General features: G+C 42.4%; 1 protein-coding gene across 5 annotated transcripts in view; it reads right to left on the minus strand.

Moving 5' to 3' along the window:
* Positions 1-19,589, minus strand: part of SHROOM3 (shroom family member 3) — a 329,233-nt gene that overhangs the window by 129,116 nt on the left and 180,528 nt on the right. Inside the window, exon 1 of one of the 5 annotated variants that reach the window (XM_040480691.1) lies at positions 4,022-4,163. The exons of the other annotated variants lie outside the window; for them this stretch is intronic. Coding sequence (XP_040336625.1) covers positions 4,022-4,101 — 80 coding nt within the window. The 5' untranslated portion in view covers positions 4,102-4,163. Of the gene's footprint in view, positions 1-4,021; positions 4,164-19,589 lie in introns of those variants that run through there. 5 annotated transcript variants of the gene reach the window in all.

The following is a 19,589-nucleotide window of genomic DNA, read 5'->3' on the forward strand; positions in this document are numbered from 1 at the left end:
AGGCTCCAGGCTCTGAGCTGTCAGCGCAGAGCCCGACGTGGGTCTCGAACTCACAGACCGCGAGATCATGACCTGAGCTGAAGTCAGATGCTTAACCAGCTGAGCCACCCAGGTGCCCCTATTGTGAATATTATTAATTTTTAAATTAGGAAAATCAATGTTTAAAAAGAAGCATATTATCCTGTTACAGATTCTAAATTTTAATGAATCCTGATCAGTATAAACCAGAGTAGGCAACTAATAATGATGATAGATAAGCTAATGTAAGAAATGCTTCTCTATTCTCCTTTCGAAATGGTGATAACACACATCACATTTTAGAACCTCCTCCATCATACATAAACCCTCCCACGAACTTGTTTAAGTATTTGTGGTGAACACTTTGAGGTATGCAGTCTTACAACCTGTTTTGAATCCTGGCTCTATGTCTCACTCACTGTATGATCTTGGGCACGTTTCTTAATCTCCATGCCTCAGTTAATTTATCTGTCAAACAGGGCTAATAATAATAATACCTCAAAGAGGTGTTGTGAGGGTGTATTGAGATACTATGTAAAAATGCTAATAGTGACTGGCATAGATTAAGCACTAAGAGTTCAGCCATCATTATTTGAATCCTTATTTACAGAAAATTGTGAATACAAATGATGCACTTGTCTCAAAACAGTCTCCCCACCAAATCTGGAAAGTCATTCCCACTGTCACCTTTCTAAGATCAGAATTTGATCACTTAACTCATAGATTGTTGCTGTCCCTTCTGACGTAGGCTCCTTGCCTCTAGCACCTAATGCTCCAAGCTGTCTTGCCTGGCATGGCTGGGGCATTGCTGGGTTCAGCTCTTCTGAGCTCTCCTTTTATCTTTTAAAGCCTAGCTCAAATGACTTCTGTGATTCCCACTGTTGAAAATTTCAATTGCAAACAATTTTATTTGTCCCTTCACACACTGGCCTCACCCTGCCTTTTTTGTACGTGACACCAACATTTCAAACAGGACCCCTCTGCTTCAGCCACACTGGCCCATTCATCGTTCCCTGGGAACCACAAGAGTACCCCCAATTCTGAGCCTTTGCCTCAGGCAATTGCCCACCTCCCACTCTCAATCCCATCATCTCAGATCCCAGAGAATAATACTATATTCAAGAAAGCTGTCCGACCCCTCCAATCCATAGTTACCTCTGTTTTGAATTCCTAGAGCATCTAACATCCTGGCCCAAGTTCTCATTGGAAATTCAGCTATAGTCACTGAGGTGGGTATCATATGTAAATTCAGGAAGCATTTATTGATCAGGCTTTGGGAATTCAGAGGTGAAGAAGACAAAGACCCTGCCCTCATTGAGTTCATGTTCCGTTGGAGGAGATGGAGAGTAAACAAACAATTGCTTGGTAATGGCTGGCCACGTGCTTTGTCAGAGGCACATACAAGGCACAGGGGTAGCCCAAAGACAGAAACAACCACAAAGGAATGAATTAACATTAAATGCACGAAGTGTGTGACTCATTTTTCCCTCTCCCACCCAAGTTTGCCTGTTCTCTGGCTGATCAAAAACATGGAGCTGGATCTGAAATATTTTAAGATCCGTCCTACTTAAGCTCTCAAAATGACAGGCTCTGACCGGTTTTCCCTCTCTGGCACCAGCCTCTCCCTGGAGTATATTTCCACCTTCCCTTCTACTTAGTTCACCTCTATCTGCCTATTTATTTGTTTAAAATGTGAACCAACTGGTCAGGTATAGTAATCTAATTCTGCATTTGGTTTGAGGCCAATGCATTGAGGGCATTCAATAAATAATGGTGCCTGGTGTGCCTTTCCTAGATCCTGGCTGCATACGTCTGAGATGAAGCTGGGATCCAGGAGGCAAGCTCAAGAGATAGTGGATGAAGGGTGGCGGACCTCTGGAGACCTGGGGGGCAAATTCGCTCTGATTGCCTGACCCAGAGAGTATACACCTGTGTTGGGTTTGCTGCAGTGAAGGCTATAACATGCAAATGCTACTCCCCTGAGTTGGCTAGGGTGTGGCCTTCTTCCTGACGTGGTTTTCCCAGATTCAATCTGGGTAAAAGTATATAAAGCCTTCCTCCCTGTGGGCACACAGCCCATGTTCACTGGCCTTCATTAAGGAAATTCTCCTTCCTGCGAGTGGGTGGTTCTGGGAGGGGTGAGGCAGGAGTCTCTGTTGAACTGCATGGGCCCTCCCAAGGGAGGAAGGGGGGGGGGGGGAGAAGACAGGAAGTCCTTAAAAGAAAATTTCATGGACAACGTGTGTCCACCTATCCATCAATCCATCCATTCATCTAATCTATCTACCATGTGACAGGCAGTGAGGTTACAAAGATGAATTGCATAGGATTCAGCTCATGGGAGACAATAAATAAATATTTACTAAATTGATGATTGAAGTTTATGCATTAGCTTTCCTTTGACTACCATTTCCTACTGGAGGATATTCTGTATTTGCTGTATGACATATATTATCTAGCATATTTCAGCCCACAGTTAAGAGAGGCGTCGTGGCCTGCATAAAAAGGATATTCCCTACATTCTTGGACTTACATCCCAGATTCCCTCATTTTTAGCCTCATTCCCTGCTGCCTTCTCCCAATCTCCATTTGTGCATCCACTGTTTGATCCAGTTTCTCCTGGCTTCTGACTGATACTTCACATACAGATCACTTTCAGGCAACACTGCAGTTTCAACTGAGCCTCCGGGTCTCTCGGCTAAGCCGCGTCGTCTGAGACAGCAAGGGGTTGGAGAGAAGTCAAGGCAGTTGGCTCCCCATTCTAGCTAGATCACCTGGCTTTGGGGTAATTTGGCTTGCCCAGCTGCATCTCCCATTCTGCGTCTGTAGAATGGCAGTGATGCCAACTGGCCCAGAGATAGAGCAAGTGTTGGTGAGCTCATAGCTGGAAAGGGTGATGTATCTGAGAACAAAGCAATCTTAGGAGATGAAATTCTGATTTTATGGTCCATCAATACCAAGGCTCATACTGTTTCTGGCTTTTCTGCTCTGTGATTTTGGCACATTACCTCCAAGGAAGGGGTCTGAGTAATTAGCATGACTCATCTTCTCAAGCACAGACCGCCATGTATAGAATGGATTTGGCACAAATACGAACACCCGTTGTAGCTGGCTGCTAATCAAACACTGCCAGCAGGTGAGCATGAAGAGCACCTGGTTTGGAGAAATGCTTCTGATGCGGGAGAGCATTTTTTAAAGTGTCACTCAAAGCTAGATTCAATTAAGCTACAAGTTTGGAAAGAAATCATGTTACAAAATGAGAAACTGATATTTATGCTAAAAGATGCAGAAACTGCGGATTACAGCTGCCAAAAAAAAAAAAAAAAGAAAAGAAAAGAAAAAAGAAAAAGAAGAAGAAAAGTAAGAAAGAAAGAAACCATAGACACACACACAAAGATACTAATGAATTACTTTCTTCCTCTGTAGGGTATACAAACATATCCTTTGAGCATGAACTGTGGAGGTTTCTCCAGAAGAAAACTCCCCTTTATATCTGCTTGTAATAATCTGGCAGCCGGCAAACAAGTTAGTGAGACACACAAAAGAGCAACTAAAATCCAAAACAAACATTATTCTCAAAACCAGAATGGAAAATGGCAAATCAATGTATGGAGTATAAAGTATGGATAACCATAATTGCTCTTATATCGTAATGTTCAAACATAAGAATGAACAAACATGTTATTTCTGTTTTAAAAAAAGAGACAGGAAGAAAAAAGAAAGAAAGAAAGAAGAAAAGAAAGAAAGAAAGAAACTTGCCAGAATTAAGACTCTTTTGCAGAAAAGGCCATCTAACCTAAAATCAGCCCAAAAGTCACTGGAAGGTGCATTCACCATCCATTTTGCTCTTGCGTGCCAAGCGAGCACTTTCAATTTACCTAATGGAGGAAGTAGGAGTGACAAACGCTCTTTGACTACCTTCGCATTTGCCACTTCTCCCCAGAAGCCCTCATGCAGGAATACTGGCTAGTAGGAAACACAGGCCAATGCAGCCCTCACTTACGGATTTTGCCGCCTTCTCGAGTTTTGAGTTCTGAGCCTGGGGAGCATCAGAGCCAGGCAGCCGCCCTTGCTTAGCACCATATCCGAAACAGGCCAGCAACAAGATTGGCATGGGAGACAAGGGCAGCCCAGAGGGAAGAGGAAGAGGCTCTTACTCACCATCTACTCAGAGCTGGCACCGGTTATAAAAACAAGAGAACTCCCCCATGCGGGAGCACCTCCCAGCCACCTTGCCTCATCACCAATTTGCAGTAATAGGCTCTGCTGTGCCCATGAAAAGGAAGAGAGCTGGACATGGCAGAAAGGGCCAACAGCAGAAAACAAACAAGAGAACCCAAACACTCCTCAGAGAAAACACTCATTTCAAGGGGGGCCTTGTGATACCAGGGGCACTTCAACGAAATGCACATCCCTCAATAGCAGGGATTTTGGAGTTCCATTTGGATTTATTAGGGACTCAGTAAGTAGCTACTTTCTGGGGTTGTTTAGAAGGTCTCTCTGTAACCAGAACCAAGCCTGCTTAGGGTTGCTAGCCAAAGGTGTTAGCAGTTCTTTGAAACCCAAGTTAAGGTAGGTTCTGAGACCTCTCAAAGATCTGGCTTCTGGCTGCTTCCAGGGGACTGCCTTACAAATGTGTGTGCGGGATGATGACTCCTCCCTCCCCAAAGCCCACTCTTGTTTCTACAGAGGCAAGAGCTTATAGATCCATGAGAGTTCTGGGTTTGTCTATGTTATTCATGACCTAAAATATCCCTCCCTCCTGAAGAGCTTAGGTCACTTTGAGGTTTGACAAAAACTTTAGAGTCTTCAGAGGTGGCGAACACGCCATCTCTCTGGATATGATCCCCGGAGGACTCCTTCTCTAAGACCATACTTCAGGGGAAACAGACATGAAAGATTTCTGTCTTCTAAATTTGCTTTAAAAAAAGTCAGCTATGTTGCCTTATCCCTGAAGGTAATTTTAAAGCTGTGCAGATGATGACTCAAAAGAAAATGAGAAGGGATGATCTTCATGGATGACTCATGCTCTTTAAGGTGTTGAACCCACTTGGCCGGGTCCCACTGCATCCTAGACAAATTTGACTAAAAATATTTTTTGACTAAAAATATTTTTGATTTGTTTAACACTAATACCTGGAGTTTAAAGACAGTCCATGCATTGAAAATAACTAACAACCTATCAACCAACCATGTAACTTTCTCTTTTTAGGGGTAAATAGAAGTATACAGTATCAGACAATTCATTTCAGAAGTTTCTATACATTCAGTGCTATTTTTGAAAAAAATTTAGAATGGACAACAGTTGAGATTCAGTTCTCCTGGTGACTCACCTAACAGGCTTGGCAAAAGATTGTTTTGACCTCCCCCAAAAGACCACCTTTTAGGCATCCAGCTCTCTATCCCTCCACCTGCTCTCCAACCCCTGTGCCAATTTTGTGCTGTTGCCAGTCCCCCTGGGCTATCCAGATGCCACTCATTGCAGAGATTCAGAGTCATTAAATCCTGCCAGACCTGACCTGGAGGCCTGGGAGGGGAAAAGCATTACAGAAGAGGCGCCAATCCCAGAACCTAGCACACTCCCTTTCAAGGCCCAACACACACAGACTTAGCGAGGTTCCAGTCCTTGGCTTTGACTCATGATCCCCAAACCTAGAGACAAGGGTGTTTCCCCAATGCAAGCAATTGAAAGAGTTTCACTTCTGACTGAGGACAGTCCCACAGCTTCTGAAGTTTGGATTCATCCTTAGAACATATAGATTTGTCATTCAGGGTAGAATTTTCTACTTTCATACTTTGTTTCTCCTGTGGTGAGATTCCCATTGCCCAGAGAAGCCAGTGACTCTGAGGTTGTCTTTGGCTTCTAAAGCCCCTAAGCGTATCTTCTCAAAATGATATCACCACCTGTAAAGGCTAAACAGAGAATGGAAACATTCCATTTCACACAAGAAAAAGAGAAAAGGAGCCTGAATTATTTGGAGTAGTCTCTCTCTCTCTCTCTCTCTCTCTTTTTTTTTTTTTTTTTTTTGAGACCTTTCCTTCTCTAAACATAATGGTTCTTCTGTTGTCCTCATTATTTGCTACCAAGCTTCCATTCCTGATTATATCACCAGGGTGAGGCCCAGCCTTCGATCCTTATGTTTTCACTAGACCTAGAAAAACAATGTGAAATAGAGAGCCCCTCCCTATGGCATCCACGGTGCTTTGGTTCACCCCTCCAGGCCCATCTTTCCATGACAGAGTATGCCCATTCAGAAAAGCACTGTAAAATTTTCTTTCTTGTGAAAACTTCTAATTACTTAAATAAATGTGTATATTGCATAGAACTATCTTTCCTCCCATTCAGAACTGAATTCAAAGACTGTAACTCTTCAGAAATTATAGGCAAACGGGATTGCCAGGCACATTAGGAAAAGTGACTTTAAATCAGTAGTAATTTCAGGGATGAAGTGAAAGCCTGCTTCTGAGTCCGTATACTTTATGTGAGAATAGTCACATAGCATGTCCATTAATTACCAACTTGTTTCCCCTTGGGTTCCTAATGATTGGAGTATCTGTCGAATGAGTAGAGATGCATGTTTGTTTCTGCACTGTTAAGTCTGCCGAATGATTTAAAATAGCTGAATGTTCCTTCAAAAAAATTGTTTTAAGGTTTTATTATTAAGTAACTTATATACCCAACATGGGGCTTGAACTTATAACCCTGAGATCAAGAATCTCATGCTCTACCAACTAAGCTAGCCAGGCACCCCATTCCTTCAAATATTTATCCCATGGCACTTAAAGTAATGAAGAACATGTTGAAATTTCTGAATTTCTATAGAAATTCAGAAAAAACAATCTTCAAATAAAATAAAGGGGGCATCAACCACTCATTCTGCCTGTTTATTAAATATACTCAGGGCAAGAAGAGTTCCCAGGAACACATATTGAAGAATTGGATTTAGCAACATGAGAACTGGGTAGTCCCAACTCTTAGTTTCAGATAGTCTAGAACCAAGAGAAGCTGTTGGAACACCAGAAGGATAATTTTCATATAAGGTGCCAGGGCCAATGTCCACATATTCTATGCAGGACAATGATGGACATCTCTGATGCTGAAATCCAGGACTGGTGTGTTAACACTAACCAAATGCCAGAAGCCTTCCTGGGGTTCTGCTTTGCATTTTGGCCAACGCTGAAGATCCCAGAAGATCTCATGTCTTGAGTTGCTCCTATGGCAGAAGATATAATGGAGTTTCTTTGAGCACCTAGGGTTACTGTGCCCCAAGGATGCATTAGAATATGGAAGGGAAAGATATTTGAGGGATTCCCAACAGGAACTCTGATGGAAGTCTCAGAGTAAGTACCATTAGAAAGATACTGTTCCATTTCTCGAGAGGTCTTTTCAATGTGGTCTGGGCAGGATTGAAGTCACTTAGAAGAATCGTGGTAACTTGAGCTCCATATTTCTAGAATTCCAGAGCCTAAATTATAGGTCTGACTGTCCCCACATCAAACTGTAGAAATGAATGTTTTCATCAAGGGATTAGAAGTCATTTTGTGACCAGCTCATGTCAGGTTCCAAAATGAAGAGGAAAGCACTAGGTCCCGTAAGAGAAAAGATTGTATTTCTTCCCACTAGCAGGACGATTATGATCTCAAGAGTATGGTTGATCAGGGAGTGATTTTTGAACCAGAAAAACCTGAGGCCACTATGCAGTGCCATATTGATGAGAAGACAGTCAGAGGTATGGTGGCCAAGATGATCCAGCAAGGACCCTTTCCTACCTTTAGCTGGACCGCTTTGAAGACATTTAATGTGTGGTCTTCCAGGCCTACATAATCTTCTGGGTAATCTTGAAGACAGAAATTATTAAGATTGGGTTCCAAGCCCAGTAAGGACAGGAGTTTTTGTCTCCTTGCTGTATCCTCAACATTTAGAATAGTGCCTAGCACAAAGTAGGTGCTCAATCAATATTTGTGGAGTACATGTAACGATGCTATTTCTGGAATTAATGGATAGTCAAGCATGCTCTCAGGAAAGCATGTGGAATTGTCACAAAAAGAGCCTTAAAGGATACATGGCCTATTGATTTTACTTTTGTTTTAGTAGGCACACGTGTGTGTGTGTGTGTGTGTGTGTGTGTGTGTGTGTGTGTGTGTGTACACAGTTCAATACATCTCTATTAAAGCCACATAAACATTTTTTCCTGCTTATGTAATAATTGTTATTTCAAAAAAACTTGGAAAATAACAAAGTCAGCCTTTGATGAACAAATTAACACTCACATATGAAATATGCTTGGAGAGATTGTCTTTAATCAGTTTGGAATTGGAGGATGCTTTCTCTTTTTGCAACACTGCAAATGAAGAGCTTAGAATTTGATAAATTATAAACCTAATGAGGCTTCTAACTCCTTTAGCTAGTTATTAGCTGTCAGGAAATGATCGTTGTTACTTAATTATAAGACGAAACTAAACACTGGGAAATGTTGAAAGTGATCTGGTTGGCCAGTATTCTGAGGACTAATTCCACAAGCATGCCTTCCACATACCAATTAAAGCTGCATCACCCATAATAAAATGCTTCATGCCTTCGGCTGTGTTCTATGCTGTCATTTTCAGATTAGAACAACAAGACAATGCCAGTCTAGGGCACTTCCTGGGCACCAATGAGTGCTAGGCTTTTCTAATTTAGAGGATAAAGACTCCTCCTATGGGCTTGTTACTCCTCAGGAAATACCTTTATTTTCATTATAACCCCACCCAAAATAAGAATCAGTCTTAGAGATAGTAAAAGTATCCAATCAATCATCTGTTTTACTAGCTGTCAGGTAGGAAAATGCCAAAACACTTTCAAAAGAAAAATGTATATGCATGACAGTCTATCTCGATTTTCAGGGGCAATTCATTATCAAGGTGAAAATGAGTTTTGGAGGGAGAATGTGGAGTAATGTTACAGGACTAGCATTCTGTAAATGCAGTCTCTATTGGTATGCAGATTTTTTTTCTTTTTTAAACACCACTAAGAGGTTTCCAGAATAAAATTTTCATTTCTAGCTCAATTCATTATTACTGGTATGCAATTTTTTAGCAACACTGATTTTATCAAATGCCATCTGCTTTTCCTTTCTGGAGTCTCCTTTCCATGTGCCTTGAGAGAAAGGATGTTCATTAAGCAGCAGGGGGCTGGAGCTCCCAGATTGCCTGGGTTCCAATCCCACACTGCTGTATAAGCATGGTTAGGGGTATTTGGGTGACAGGAAAAGGAAAAAGATAAAATAAATAATTTTGTTGAAATACAAGCATTTCCCAAGTTAAGTTCAAGCTGTGTTGCAAGATTTCAATTACAAATTAACTACCTGGATTTTAGAGGAGGCCATGTGATCTTATCAGAAAGGGATTAAATAGCCCCTACCATTTGAAGTAAGTATTAAATGAACTAATCACCACTAAACAGCGCACTAAGTGCTCCATAAATGCTGGCTTTTATTATTTTTGCCTTTTGTTCTATTTGGGGATTGCTGCAGAAAACAGCCCCAAGAAACTAGTGTCAAAGAATGATTAGAACTGCATGTATAAACATCAAGGGGACTCCATGAAAGCTTAATCCGCCCAACTACACACAGGAGATCAAATGTCCTATGAATGTATATTAGTTTTTTGGTTTTTTTTTTTTTAAACTGAGTTGAATCCTCAGCAGCTTTTTTTTTTTTTAAGTTTATTTATTTTTGAGACAGAGAGAGACAGAGCATGAATGGGGGAGGGGCAGAGAGAGAGGGATACACAGAATCGGAAGCAGGCTCCAGGCTCTGAGCCATCAGCCCAGAGCCCGATGCGGGGCTCGAACCCACAGACCGAGAGATCGTGACCTGAAGTCGGACGCTTAACCGACCGAGCCACCCAGGCGCCCCATATTAGTTTTAATTCACCAAACACCTAAGATTAGGGACACCTGGTGACTCAGTTGGTTAAGCGTCCAACTTCAGCTCAGATCATGATCTCACGATTTGGGAGTTCGAGCCCCGCGTCGGGCTCTGTGCTGACAGCTCAGAGCATGGAGCCTGCTTCAGATTCTGTCTCCCTTTCTCTCTGCCCTCCCCCGTTCCCTCTCTCTCTCTCTCTTTGAAAAAGGAATAAACATTAAAAAAAATTTTTTTTAAACCCCTAATATTAGCACCTTTCTAACAATACTGGTTACAGTCCTACCTCATCACTGCATCCCTATCTGAAATGGTGAAAGAAACCACAGATATAAATAAATTGTCTGCACTTGTCTCCATGCCATCATCACCTGTTCTCTTCAACCCCTACAGTCCAATTGTCACCACGTCATTCCTTTGCACTTGCTCTTGTCAAGGTCACCACACTCTGTTTGCCAAGGTCAGTGGTTTGGGATCATCTCCTGGGATCCCTTGCAGCAGTTTTCATCACAGATGACTATTCCCTCCTAAGAAATCTTTTCCTTTCTGGAGTTGCACAACACTAAGCCCTCCCCCAACTCACTGAAGTTGCTTCTCAGTTAGTTTCCTTTGCTGGGTCGGCCTGCTCTCAAGGTTGATGTGTCCAGGCTTTGGTCTTCACAGCTTTTCTCTCCTCTCTGGAAATTCTTGCAGGTGAGCGAATCAGGTCCTGTGACCTTAAATACTATTTATATATGTTGATGACTCTCAACTTTCTCTGTCTAGCTCTGATTCCAAACTCTTTTGTACAGCTACCTCTCCAGATAGCTGATTGGTATATTAGACATAATATGTTTGAAAGGAACGCTCACTTCTGCTATTCATGAGCACCTTCCACCCCAACCCCTGCCCTCCAGACTCATGGTTCTCTGGTTTTCCCCATCTTACCCAATAGCTCCATCATCATCCTAACTGTACAGCCCCAAACCCACAGTCACCTTCATTATTCTTTCCCTTATGTTTTATTCAGTCATCAGCCAGTTGACACTATCTCAGAAATCTGTCTCAAATCCTATCACATTAGCCATCTCCACTGCTACCATCCCAGAGTGACCTACTATTAACTCCTTAGATCAGTATATTAGCTTCCTGATGGGTCTCCTTGCTCCTACTCTTGCTCTCCTATACCCTATTCTTCAAAAAGGAATCTCAGTGTTATTGCAAATAAATAAATTGATAATATTGTTCCTTTGCTTAAGATCCTCTAGTGGCCTCCTGCTACACTTAGGCTACAATTTGGTTCCTCCCTATGGTCTACGAGGTCCTACCCGATGTGAGCCTAGCCTACTCTGTTCACTATGCTTCAACCATACTGACTTGCTTTCATTACCTCCAACATCCCAGGACTGTTCTCACCTCAAGGCCCTTGCTCTTAAACTTTTCCTTTGCCTGGAATGCCTCACACTTCCATGCAGCAGGTTCCTTCTTATTATTTAGATTTGTAGTCCAAAAGTCACCTGACCCACCCACCTACTTAAGGTAGCTCACCTAAGCTCTCTCCATCTCTTGACAGTGTTGTTTCCTTCATAGCACTTACGACTATCTGGATTTATCTTGTTCACTTATTTAGTTTCTTGTTTATTGTCTATGTAACCCCGTGACAATGTAAGTTCTGTGAAAACATATACCTTACCTGTCTTGACCACTGCATTTCTCATGCCTGCCATATAGTAGTGGATACTCCATAAACATCTGTTGAATGAAAGAACTGTCTCCAAATATAATGTCGGTTTGCAAACTATATATAATAACCCATTGGAACTTATTAGCTAATCCAAATAACTCACCAATAGCTAAGAAAGGACTAGAACCAGGGACAAATTGAAGTGGAGCATATGTCTGATTGCAATCTATAGTCAAATAAAAATGATGTTCAATTGTATGCCGATTTAGCTCTTTCCAGCCTTCTCCAAGTCATCATCAAGAATCATCAAGGGGTGCCTGGGTGGCTCAGTCGGTTGAGCGTCTGACTTTGGCTCAGGTCATAATCTCATGGTTCGTGGGTTCGTGCCCTGCGTCGGGCTTTGAGCTGACAGCTCAGAGCCTGGAGCCTGTCTTGGATTTGTGTCTCCCTCTCTCTCTGTCCCTCCCCCACTCACACTCTGTCTCTCTCTGCCTCTCAAAAGTAAATAAATGTCAAAAAAAAAGAATCATCAAAAGCTGATGGCAGAGTTACCCACATTCTCTTTCTTCTCTTGCCTTCTCTAGTTTCCAAGTCGAAGAGGAAAAGAATAATTTATTGTGACTGATTAAAGAAATTATTCTTTATTCACCCACCTTTCTAGAATTCAAAAATCATTCCCCAGTTTATTCAAAACCGGGCCTGCACAACTCTGAAGGTGTCTTCCAGCTCTCCCTTTGAGAGTGGGTCAGCTGAAGTTCACTCTGTGGCTTTTTACACTACGGGATGCAAGTGCAGCCAAAATTACTGCATTAAGACAGCTCTCCTGTGTCGACTTTTTTCTGAAGGAAACAGTTGGTGGCAGAAATGATCTTTGACTTTACCTCTCTGTGATCACCTTTCTTGTTCCATTTAATAAAATTGTAAGTGCTCCAGATGGCATAAAGAACGGTACTGAGCTAGAAGGCCATTTTACTCCCAGGTCCGTTACCCTCACTACAATTTTGGTGAAATCATTTAACCTCTCTGAGCCTCTCTTTTTATCTGTAAGATGAGAAACGTTTAGTAGATGACCTCTAGCTCTAACTGTGCATGGTGTGGAAATATTTGTGTCCAGGAAACACCAAATGATTAAACTAATTGGTATAGCGGGTTATGACTGATGCTATCCTGCTATCCTCAAAAAACAATAGAAGGTGGGGTCAACTTGGCCCGAGGATTGGAACACATCCTATGCCATAGGCTGCAGCTTCTAGAAATGGAGCTTCCAGGAATCAGTGACTTCCCATGGGATATTTCATGGTCTTAGGTACCGTAGAGGTGCCAAATACTCCAAATGTACATCTCCAGACCCATCTTCAATTTTGAATACCAGATGTCTCGCTGGAATTCCTTTTGCCCTTGCCTGCCTGCTCCAGCCTTTCACAGCCAAAACAATTCTTTCATTTATTTTTATTTATTTTTTAAGTTAAATCCAAGGTAGTTAACATATAATGCAATATTGGTTTCAGGAGTAGAATTGAGTGATTCATCACTTACATATGACACCCAGTGCTCATCTGAACAAGTGCCCTCCTTAATGCCCCTCACCCATTTAGCCTATCCCCCCACCAAAACAATTCTTTTAGAACACTAGTCAGTCATGTCTGCTCAAAACTCCGCAATGTATCCTTATTTCACTCAGAATGAAGGCTAACTAGAGTCCTTACGATGATCTGCAAGTCCACAAGTGGTCTACCTTTCCCCACTCACCGGTGACTCCTTTGTCGTGATCTGCTACTGCTCTCCCCCTCTCACTCTACTCCAGCCACGGTGACCTCCTTGCTATTCTCAAACACACCTGCTCCTGCCTTAGGGCCTTTGCACAGAAAATTTCCTTATTTCAGTGTACCCATGGCTACCTCTTTTGCCTCCTTCAAATACAACTTTTGCATTGTGGCCTACCCTGATCAGCCTGTTTAAAATGACAACCTGTCCCCCTTGTAGAATTCCTGACCCCCATCCCATTTTTTTCCATGCGCTAATCTAATATTCATTATAATGCAGTTATGTATTATGTTGAATTTTCATTGTCTATACCCCTGCTCTGAATATAATCTCAATAAAAGCAGGGATTTGGGTATATTTTGTGTCTAGTACAAATAGCCATTCCATAAGTATGTGCTGAGTTACTTGAAGAATGAGTATCACCATTAGTGAGGAGTATCCCAACATCTGTGCCCCCCCACCACCACCGCCAGTGCACGCAGTTCCTAGAAAAACTTGTGCAAGGTTCACAGAGTATTGTCCAAATTCCCTCTTAATTGCTCCCATCCTGTCAAGAATCTCTCATGAGATAAAACGTGCTAACTGAACCATAATGGCACATAAAGACGATTCTTGCTTTCTTTGATTTTAGTTTTTAAGCTTATTTATTTATTTTGAGAGACAGAGAGAGAGAGAGAGACCACGCACATGAGTGGGGCCAACGTGGAGGCTTGCCTGGGGGCTAGATCTCACAACCACTGTGAGATCATGAACTGAGCCAAAATCAAGAGTCTGCTGCCTAACCAACTGAGCCACCCAGACACCCCTGCTTTCTTTGATTTTAAGACTATTTTCTCCATTGAACCATGGATTTTAGAAATAGAGAAAACCCAGTGATCCACAATCAACTAATATGCTAATAGTGAAAGGAATACCCAAATATCCTTCTAATATAAGATTTAGTTTCCCTTCCTCGACTACTTTCCTAACATCAACTTGAACTCTATAATTTTTTAAAAATCTCACCTTCTATAATCTTTAAGGTCATTTCTACATTCTTTGGGGAAATCATACCTGTATTTTCAATACCCTTGCATACAGACTTGATAGTCTGCTCAAATATCATTAAGCAGGATTTCTAATTCCAATAGCCCCATTTGGTAATCCAACAGAGAGAAGGAGAGTGGAATCATCTAAAAGGAAATTTCCATCAAAGGGGAGGGTGTTAGTGTCAAATTATAGTAATTCACTTGGTTCTAATAGTCCACAATCTATAAATTGGAGTCAATATCCCAACTTCTGAATCACCTTTGTCATTGAAAAGCAACAGTAAGACTTCTGCAAAGCAGAGTAATGTGTATGTGCTTAAACCCATGATAATCACAGACTTTGTGGATAATCTTAGGAAGATTGCTGGTTTTATTGGTAGTTGACTTTCAGGCAGCTTAAAACAGGCAATCTCCCCAAATCCTTGTCACCTCCATCATCATATACAGAATACAAATAATAGAGAACACTGCACTGGATAGAATCCACTATCAAGTGGACATTTCACTGGAATAATTGTAAAAGACTTGAAAACTTGGGTTTCTTAAAACATTAGGACTAATTCAGCCACAAGTCCCTAAAGAAATGGCTGTTGGGTTATATCTCATTCTGAGAAATAAAACCGCAGGTCTAGAGAATCTGACTCGGTCCCCAGGTTTGAGACTGTTTCTTAAGCTTTACGTGGACCCTAGGATCTTACCCCTGCAGGCTACATTCCAGAAGCTCCTGGATTCACCTCCTCGGACTAGTCAGGAAGTTGGGAGCAAGTCCGATAAAAGTGTTAGAGAAAACGCCTGTATTAGTGTCCCCAAAAGTGGTGTGATCCTAATAAATAATATAGCATGGGCGAACATAGCCTATGTATCTTGACATGTCTATAGAATTCTGGGAAACAATCAAAGACTCATCAGCCTGGCGATTGCTAATCACTTGAGCTTTTGTGGCAGACTCCCAACAGTTTGAATTAAAATCCCAAAGTTCTCCAAACACTGTCTGTGGTCACAAATTCAAGGATAATGAGAGAATGCTCCCATCAGCCACTGTGTCATCATTGTGCATTCAACAATAGTATTCAACAATGATATGCACCAACATCCAATGCCTAAGAAAACAATAGTGCTTTCATCATGAAGAAAAATATACAGTAAAGAACAGGGGCTGTGGGACACACCAACCAAATTTCAAACCCCAGATCTGCCACATACATACTAAGTGATCATGTCAAGGCATTTCACCTCTGAGCCTCAATTCTTTCATCCGTAAAGAGGGATGATAGCACCCACTTGCCACGGTTGCTGGGATGATCAAAGATGATGTAGATAAAATGCCCAGCATTGACTCTGCACAGTGGTAGTTACTTTATGTAATTCTACCCACACTAACCTAAGATTATATTTCTTAATCCCAGCAATTTTTTTTAATGTTTATTTATTTTTGAGACAGAGAGAGAGACAGAGCATGAACGGGGGAGGGTCAGAGAGAGAGGGAGACACAGAATCGGAAGCAGGCTCCAGGCTCCGAGCTGTCAGCACAGAGCCTAACGCGGGGCTCGAACCCACGAACCTCAAGACCATGACCTGAGCCGAAGTCGGACGCCCAACCGACTGAGCCACCCAGGCGCCCCATTAATCCCAGCAATTTCTTAAGTACAAACATCATTATCAGACATTTTTATTATTCAGGCAACATGGAGATGGTAAGCAATATTTGAGATAGACAGTGGGTATGTACACTTAACAATGAATAGTTTAAGGAAGAAAAATTTTAAGCCACCTTTATAGTAGAAACGCAATAGTAAGGAGCATTGGTTAGGCTCAGCCTATTTTATTTAAATACCAACAGTTCATGTTCTGGCAGATAGGTTACTTCTAACGTAGCAGGCAATCCTCTCGTAATTCACTAAAGATAAAGGGCAAATTTAAAATAATCTTGATATTAAGATAATAATTACGTGATTTAGGGCAAGCCCGGTGTAGTGCCCCTACATGCTTCCTCATCACAGCCCTATTGTGCTTCAGCTTGAACTCTGTATAATGCCATTCCTACCCTGCAACCAGAAAAGAGCTGACTCCTGCAGACTTATGAAGCACTCCAGGTACATTCTGCCCCTCTGCTCCTCTCTCCAGGAGTAAGTTGAAAGGTCAAGTTACTTCTCTGCATGTAAAGCAAGCTGAGTGACATCCAGACTCAGTTGAGCCTTTGACAACAATTCACCGAACGTCTACTATATACCAGGCACCGTGAGGAACTCTAGGGGTGCAATGGTGAACAAAATAAACACAGTCTTGCTTACAAGTCACTTAGAGTCTAGAAGGGAAGACAAATAGTTTACCATACGCTGTAGTTGGTTATACGGGTAAACGAAGGCAGGATATTATGAGAATACTCACCGGCTTTAGGGAGGGGAGGGTGAACATTCTAGAGAAGTAACGCATGCCAGGGCAAGGGAGAGAATAAGCATGGTACGCTCAGGCACTGGGAGTGGTTCAGTGATTGGAGTGTGAAGCAGGGAGGGAAGCAAGTCTTCCCTGGTCAGCTGTGAGGCTGGAGAGAAAAACCTTGCATACAGAGTATAATTCCTGACCTTATCATGAAGACAGTGCTGAGCAATTAGGGCCTTCAGTAATTCAAGAGAGAAGAGATAGAGGGAGGAAGGAAGGGAGAGAAAGAGAAAGGGAGAAGGGAGGAGGAGAGAGAGAAAGAGGGAATCATTGTTGAAAATGGACACATTTGTCTTACAAAAGAAGAATTCTCTTGTGTTTCATTTTGGCATAGTTGCATAACCAAGTAGCTGCTTCTTGGGGTTAGGTAAAAAAAATTAAAAACAACAAGTTGAAGGCTCCCAGCTTTTCATTAGGAAAAATAAAAACGTTTTCTAATGTTTATTTATTTTTGAGAGAAAGAGAGAGGGAGAGAGAATGTCAAGCAGGCCGGGGGGGGGGGGGGGGGTGCTGTCAGCACAGAACCTGTCGCGGGACTTGATCTCACAAACTGTGAGATCACGACCTGAACTGAAATCAAGAGTTGGACACTTAACCAACTGAGCCACCTAGGCACCCCCATTAGAAAATTTTAAACTATATGGGGCGCCTGGGTGGCGCAGTCGGTTAAGCGTCCGACTTCAGCCAGGTCACGATCTCGCGGTCCGTGAGTTCGAGCCCCGCGTCGGGCTCTGGGCTGACGGCTCAGAGCCTGGAGCCTGTTTCCGATTCTGTGTCTCCCTCTCTCTCTGACCCTCCCCCGTTCATGCTCTGTCTCTCTCTGTCCCAAAATAAACGTTGAAAAAAAAAATAAAAAAAAAATAAAAGAAAATTTTAAACTATATGTTTCGTAGTACCTACTAGAATTAATGGGGGTATGACGAAGCTGAACCTGTAACCCCACTGCCACTGTAGCCTGGAAATTATTCTGGCTTCCAGGAGAAGCAAAGATTTGGCCAATCATCTCCAGGCTAATCCAGGAACTGCACCCTAAAAGCTGTGAATAAACGAGGAGTCGGACATTAAAATATTTCTGCTCTTTTTATGCAATTCAAGGGTACCTGAATTACCGAGAAAGGCTTACATATTAGCTCTGCACATAAGGACCTTTTCGCTTCCAATAATATCATAGTATGTGATATCATGGCAGTGGGGTTAATAAGGGAACAATAGCTCATAAAGGTAAAAATTATACATCATATGCTACGGTTCCTTCTAACTCAGAAAAGTATTAAAATCTGTTACAGACTGCCTCAAAAATGTTTGCAAATATGGCAAGTCTCATCCGGCTTTAATTCAGTCTTTCCAGTGCTCAAGATTATTATTAAATCTAAAAAGGATTTGAGGCTGTTCTGGAAGATGCAACACACACGCTTACCCCCTAGTAGTTCAGGGGTGCTTTTAACACACGGACTCACTTCAAACATTTCAGTCTAATTTCTGTCCGGCTTCTTCAAGCCCGGCCTAACTTTTAAAACACCACAATAACCACTCGGTAGAAAACTGTGACAGAGGAGGAATGCACGGCCCCAATTTTTAACAAGAAGTGGTAATGGCCCTTGCTGGGAATTCTCATGCCCCGCACCCACTCTTGGAAACCTGCAGAACAAAACAGGACTCCAGGCCTTCTGAAATTACTCAGGCTGGAGCAAATGCTGCTCATGCTCCATCTCCTGGGAAACTCAGAAACTTCCCAAGAATGAAGTTTCAGCGGCAAAGCAGGCAGCTGAGTGAACCCTGGAGCTGTAATATACTGTCTTTTGCAGACAACAGTGCTTCAGTGTCAAAGCCACAAGACCAAGAGCAGGCACAAAACCTCTATCAGCAAGCACAAAACAGTGATCACAGACAGGTGGCCCGGGACGAGAGGGGGACAGAAGGGCGACACGCCGAAATGTCTGAAAGCAGGGCATGCCCGCCGCCGTTTGTCACTGTGGCATTTTATTTTATTTTATTTTATTTTTCAACGTTTTTATTTATTTTTGGGACAGAGAGAGACAGAGCATGAACAGGGGAGGGGCAGAGAGAGAGGGAGACACAGAATCGGAAACAGGCTCCAGGCTCCGAGCCGTCAGCCCAGAGCCCAACGCGGGGCTCGAACTCCCGGACCACGAGATCGTGACCTGGCTGAAGTCGGACGCTCAACCGACTGCGCCACCCAGGTCTCTGGCATTTTAATGAGAAATAAAGGGGAAATGTGAAGGTTTTATGATAATTTTATTGATGTACTAGAAATAGCTCTTTTAGAATGTCTATTTCACTCCAACAGAAATGAATATTCTCTAAAAATATTTGATTAGCAAAATTGAAATAATCTGAATTTAAAACGCATGCACAGGGGCGCCTGGGTGGCGCAGTCGGTTAAGCGTCCGACTTCAGCCAGGTCACGATCTCGCGGTCCGTGAGTTCGAGCCCCGCGTCGGGCTCTGGGCTGATGGCTCGGAGCCTGGAGCCTGTTTCTGATTCTGGGTCTCCCTCTCTCTCTGCCCCTCCCCCGTTCATGCTCTGTCTCTCTCTGTCCCAAAAATAAATGAACGTTGAAAAAAAAAATAAATAAATAAATAAAACGCATGCACATAAATTACAAATACTATCATGCTGGGGATTATAAGCCAAACAGAGCTAAATACAAGTTTCAGACTTATACTCTCTCCACTAAATGCTTTAGAAAGGAAATGCAGAATCCTCAGTTATGGTCCATCTGAGAGCACAGGGAATTTATTTACTCCTCCC

This window comes from Herpailurus yagouaroundi, unplaced genomic scaffold, assembly GCF_014898765.1.
Source record: "Herpailurus yagouaroundi ecotype Mexico unplaced genomic scaffold, PumYag 28, whole genome shotgun sequence".
Classification (NCBI taxonomy): Eukaryota; Metazoa; Chordata; class Mammalia; order Carnivora; family Felidae; genus Herpailurus; species Herpailurus yagouaroundi.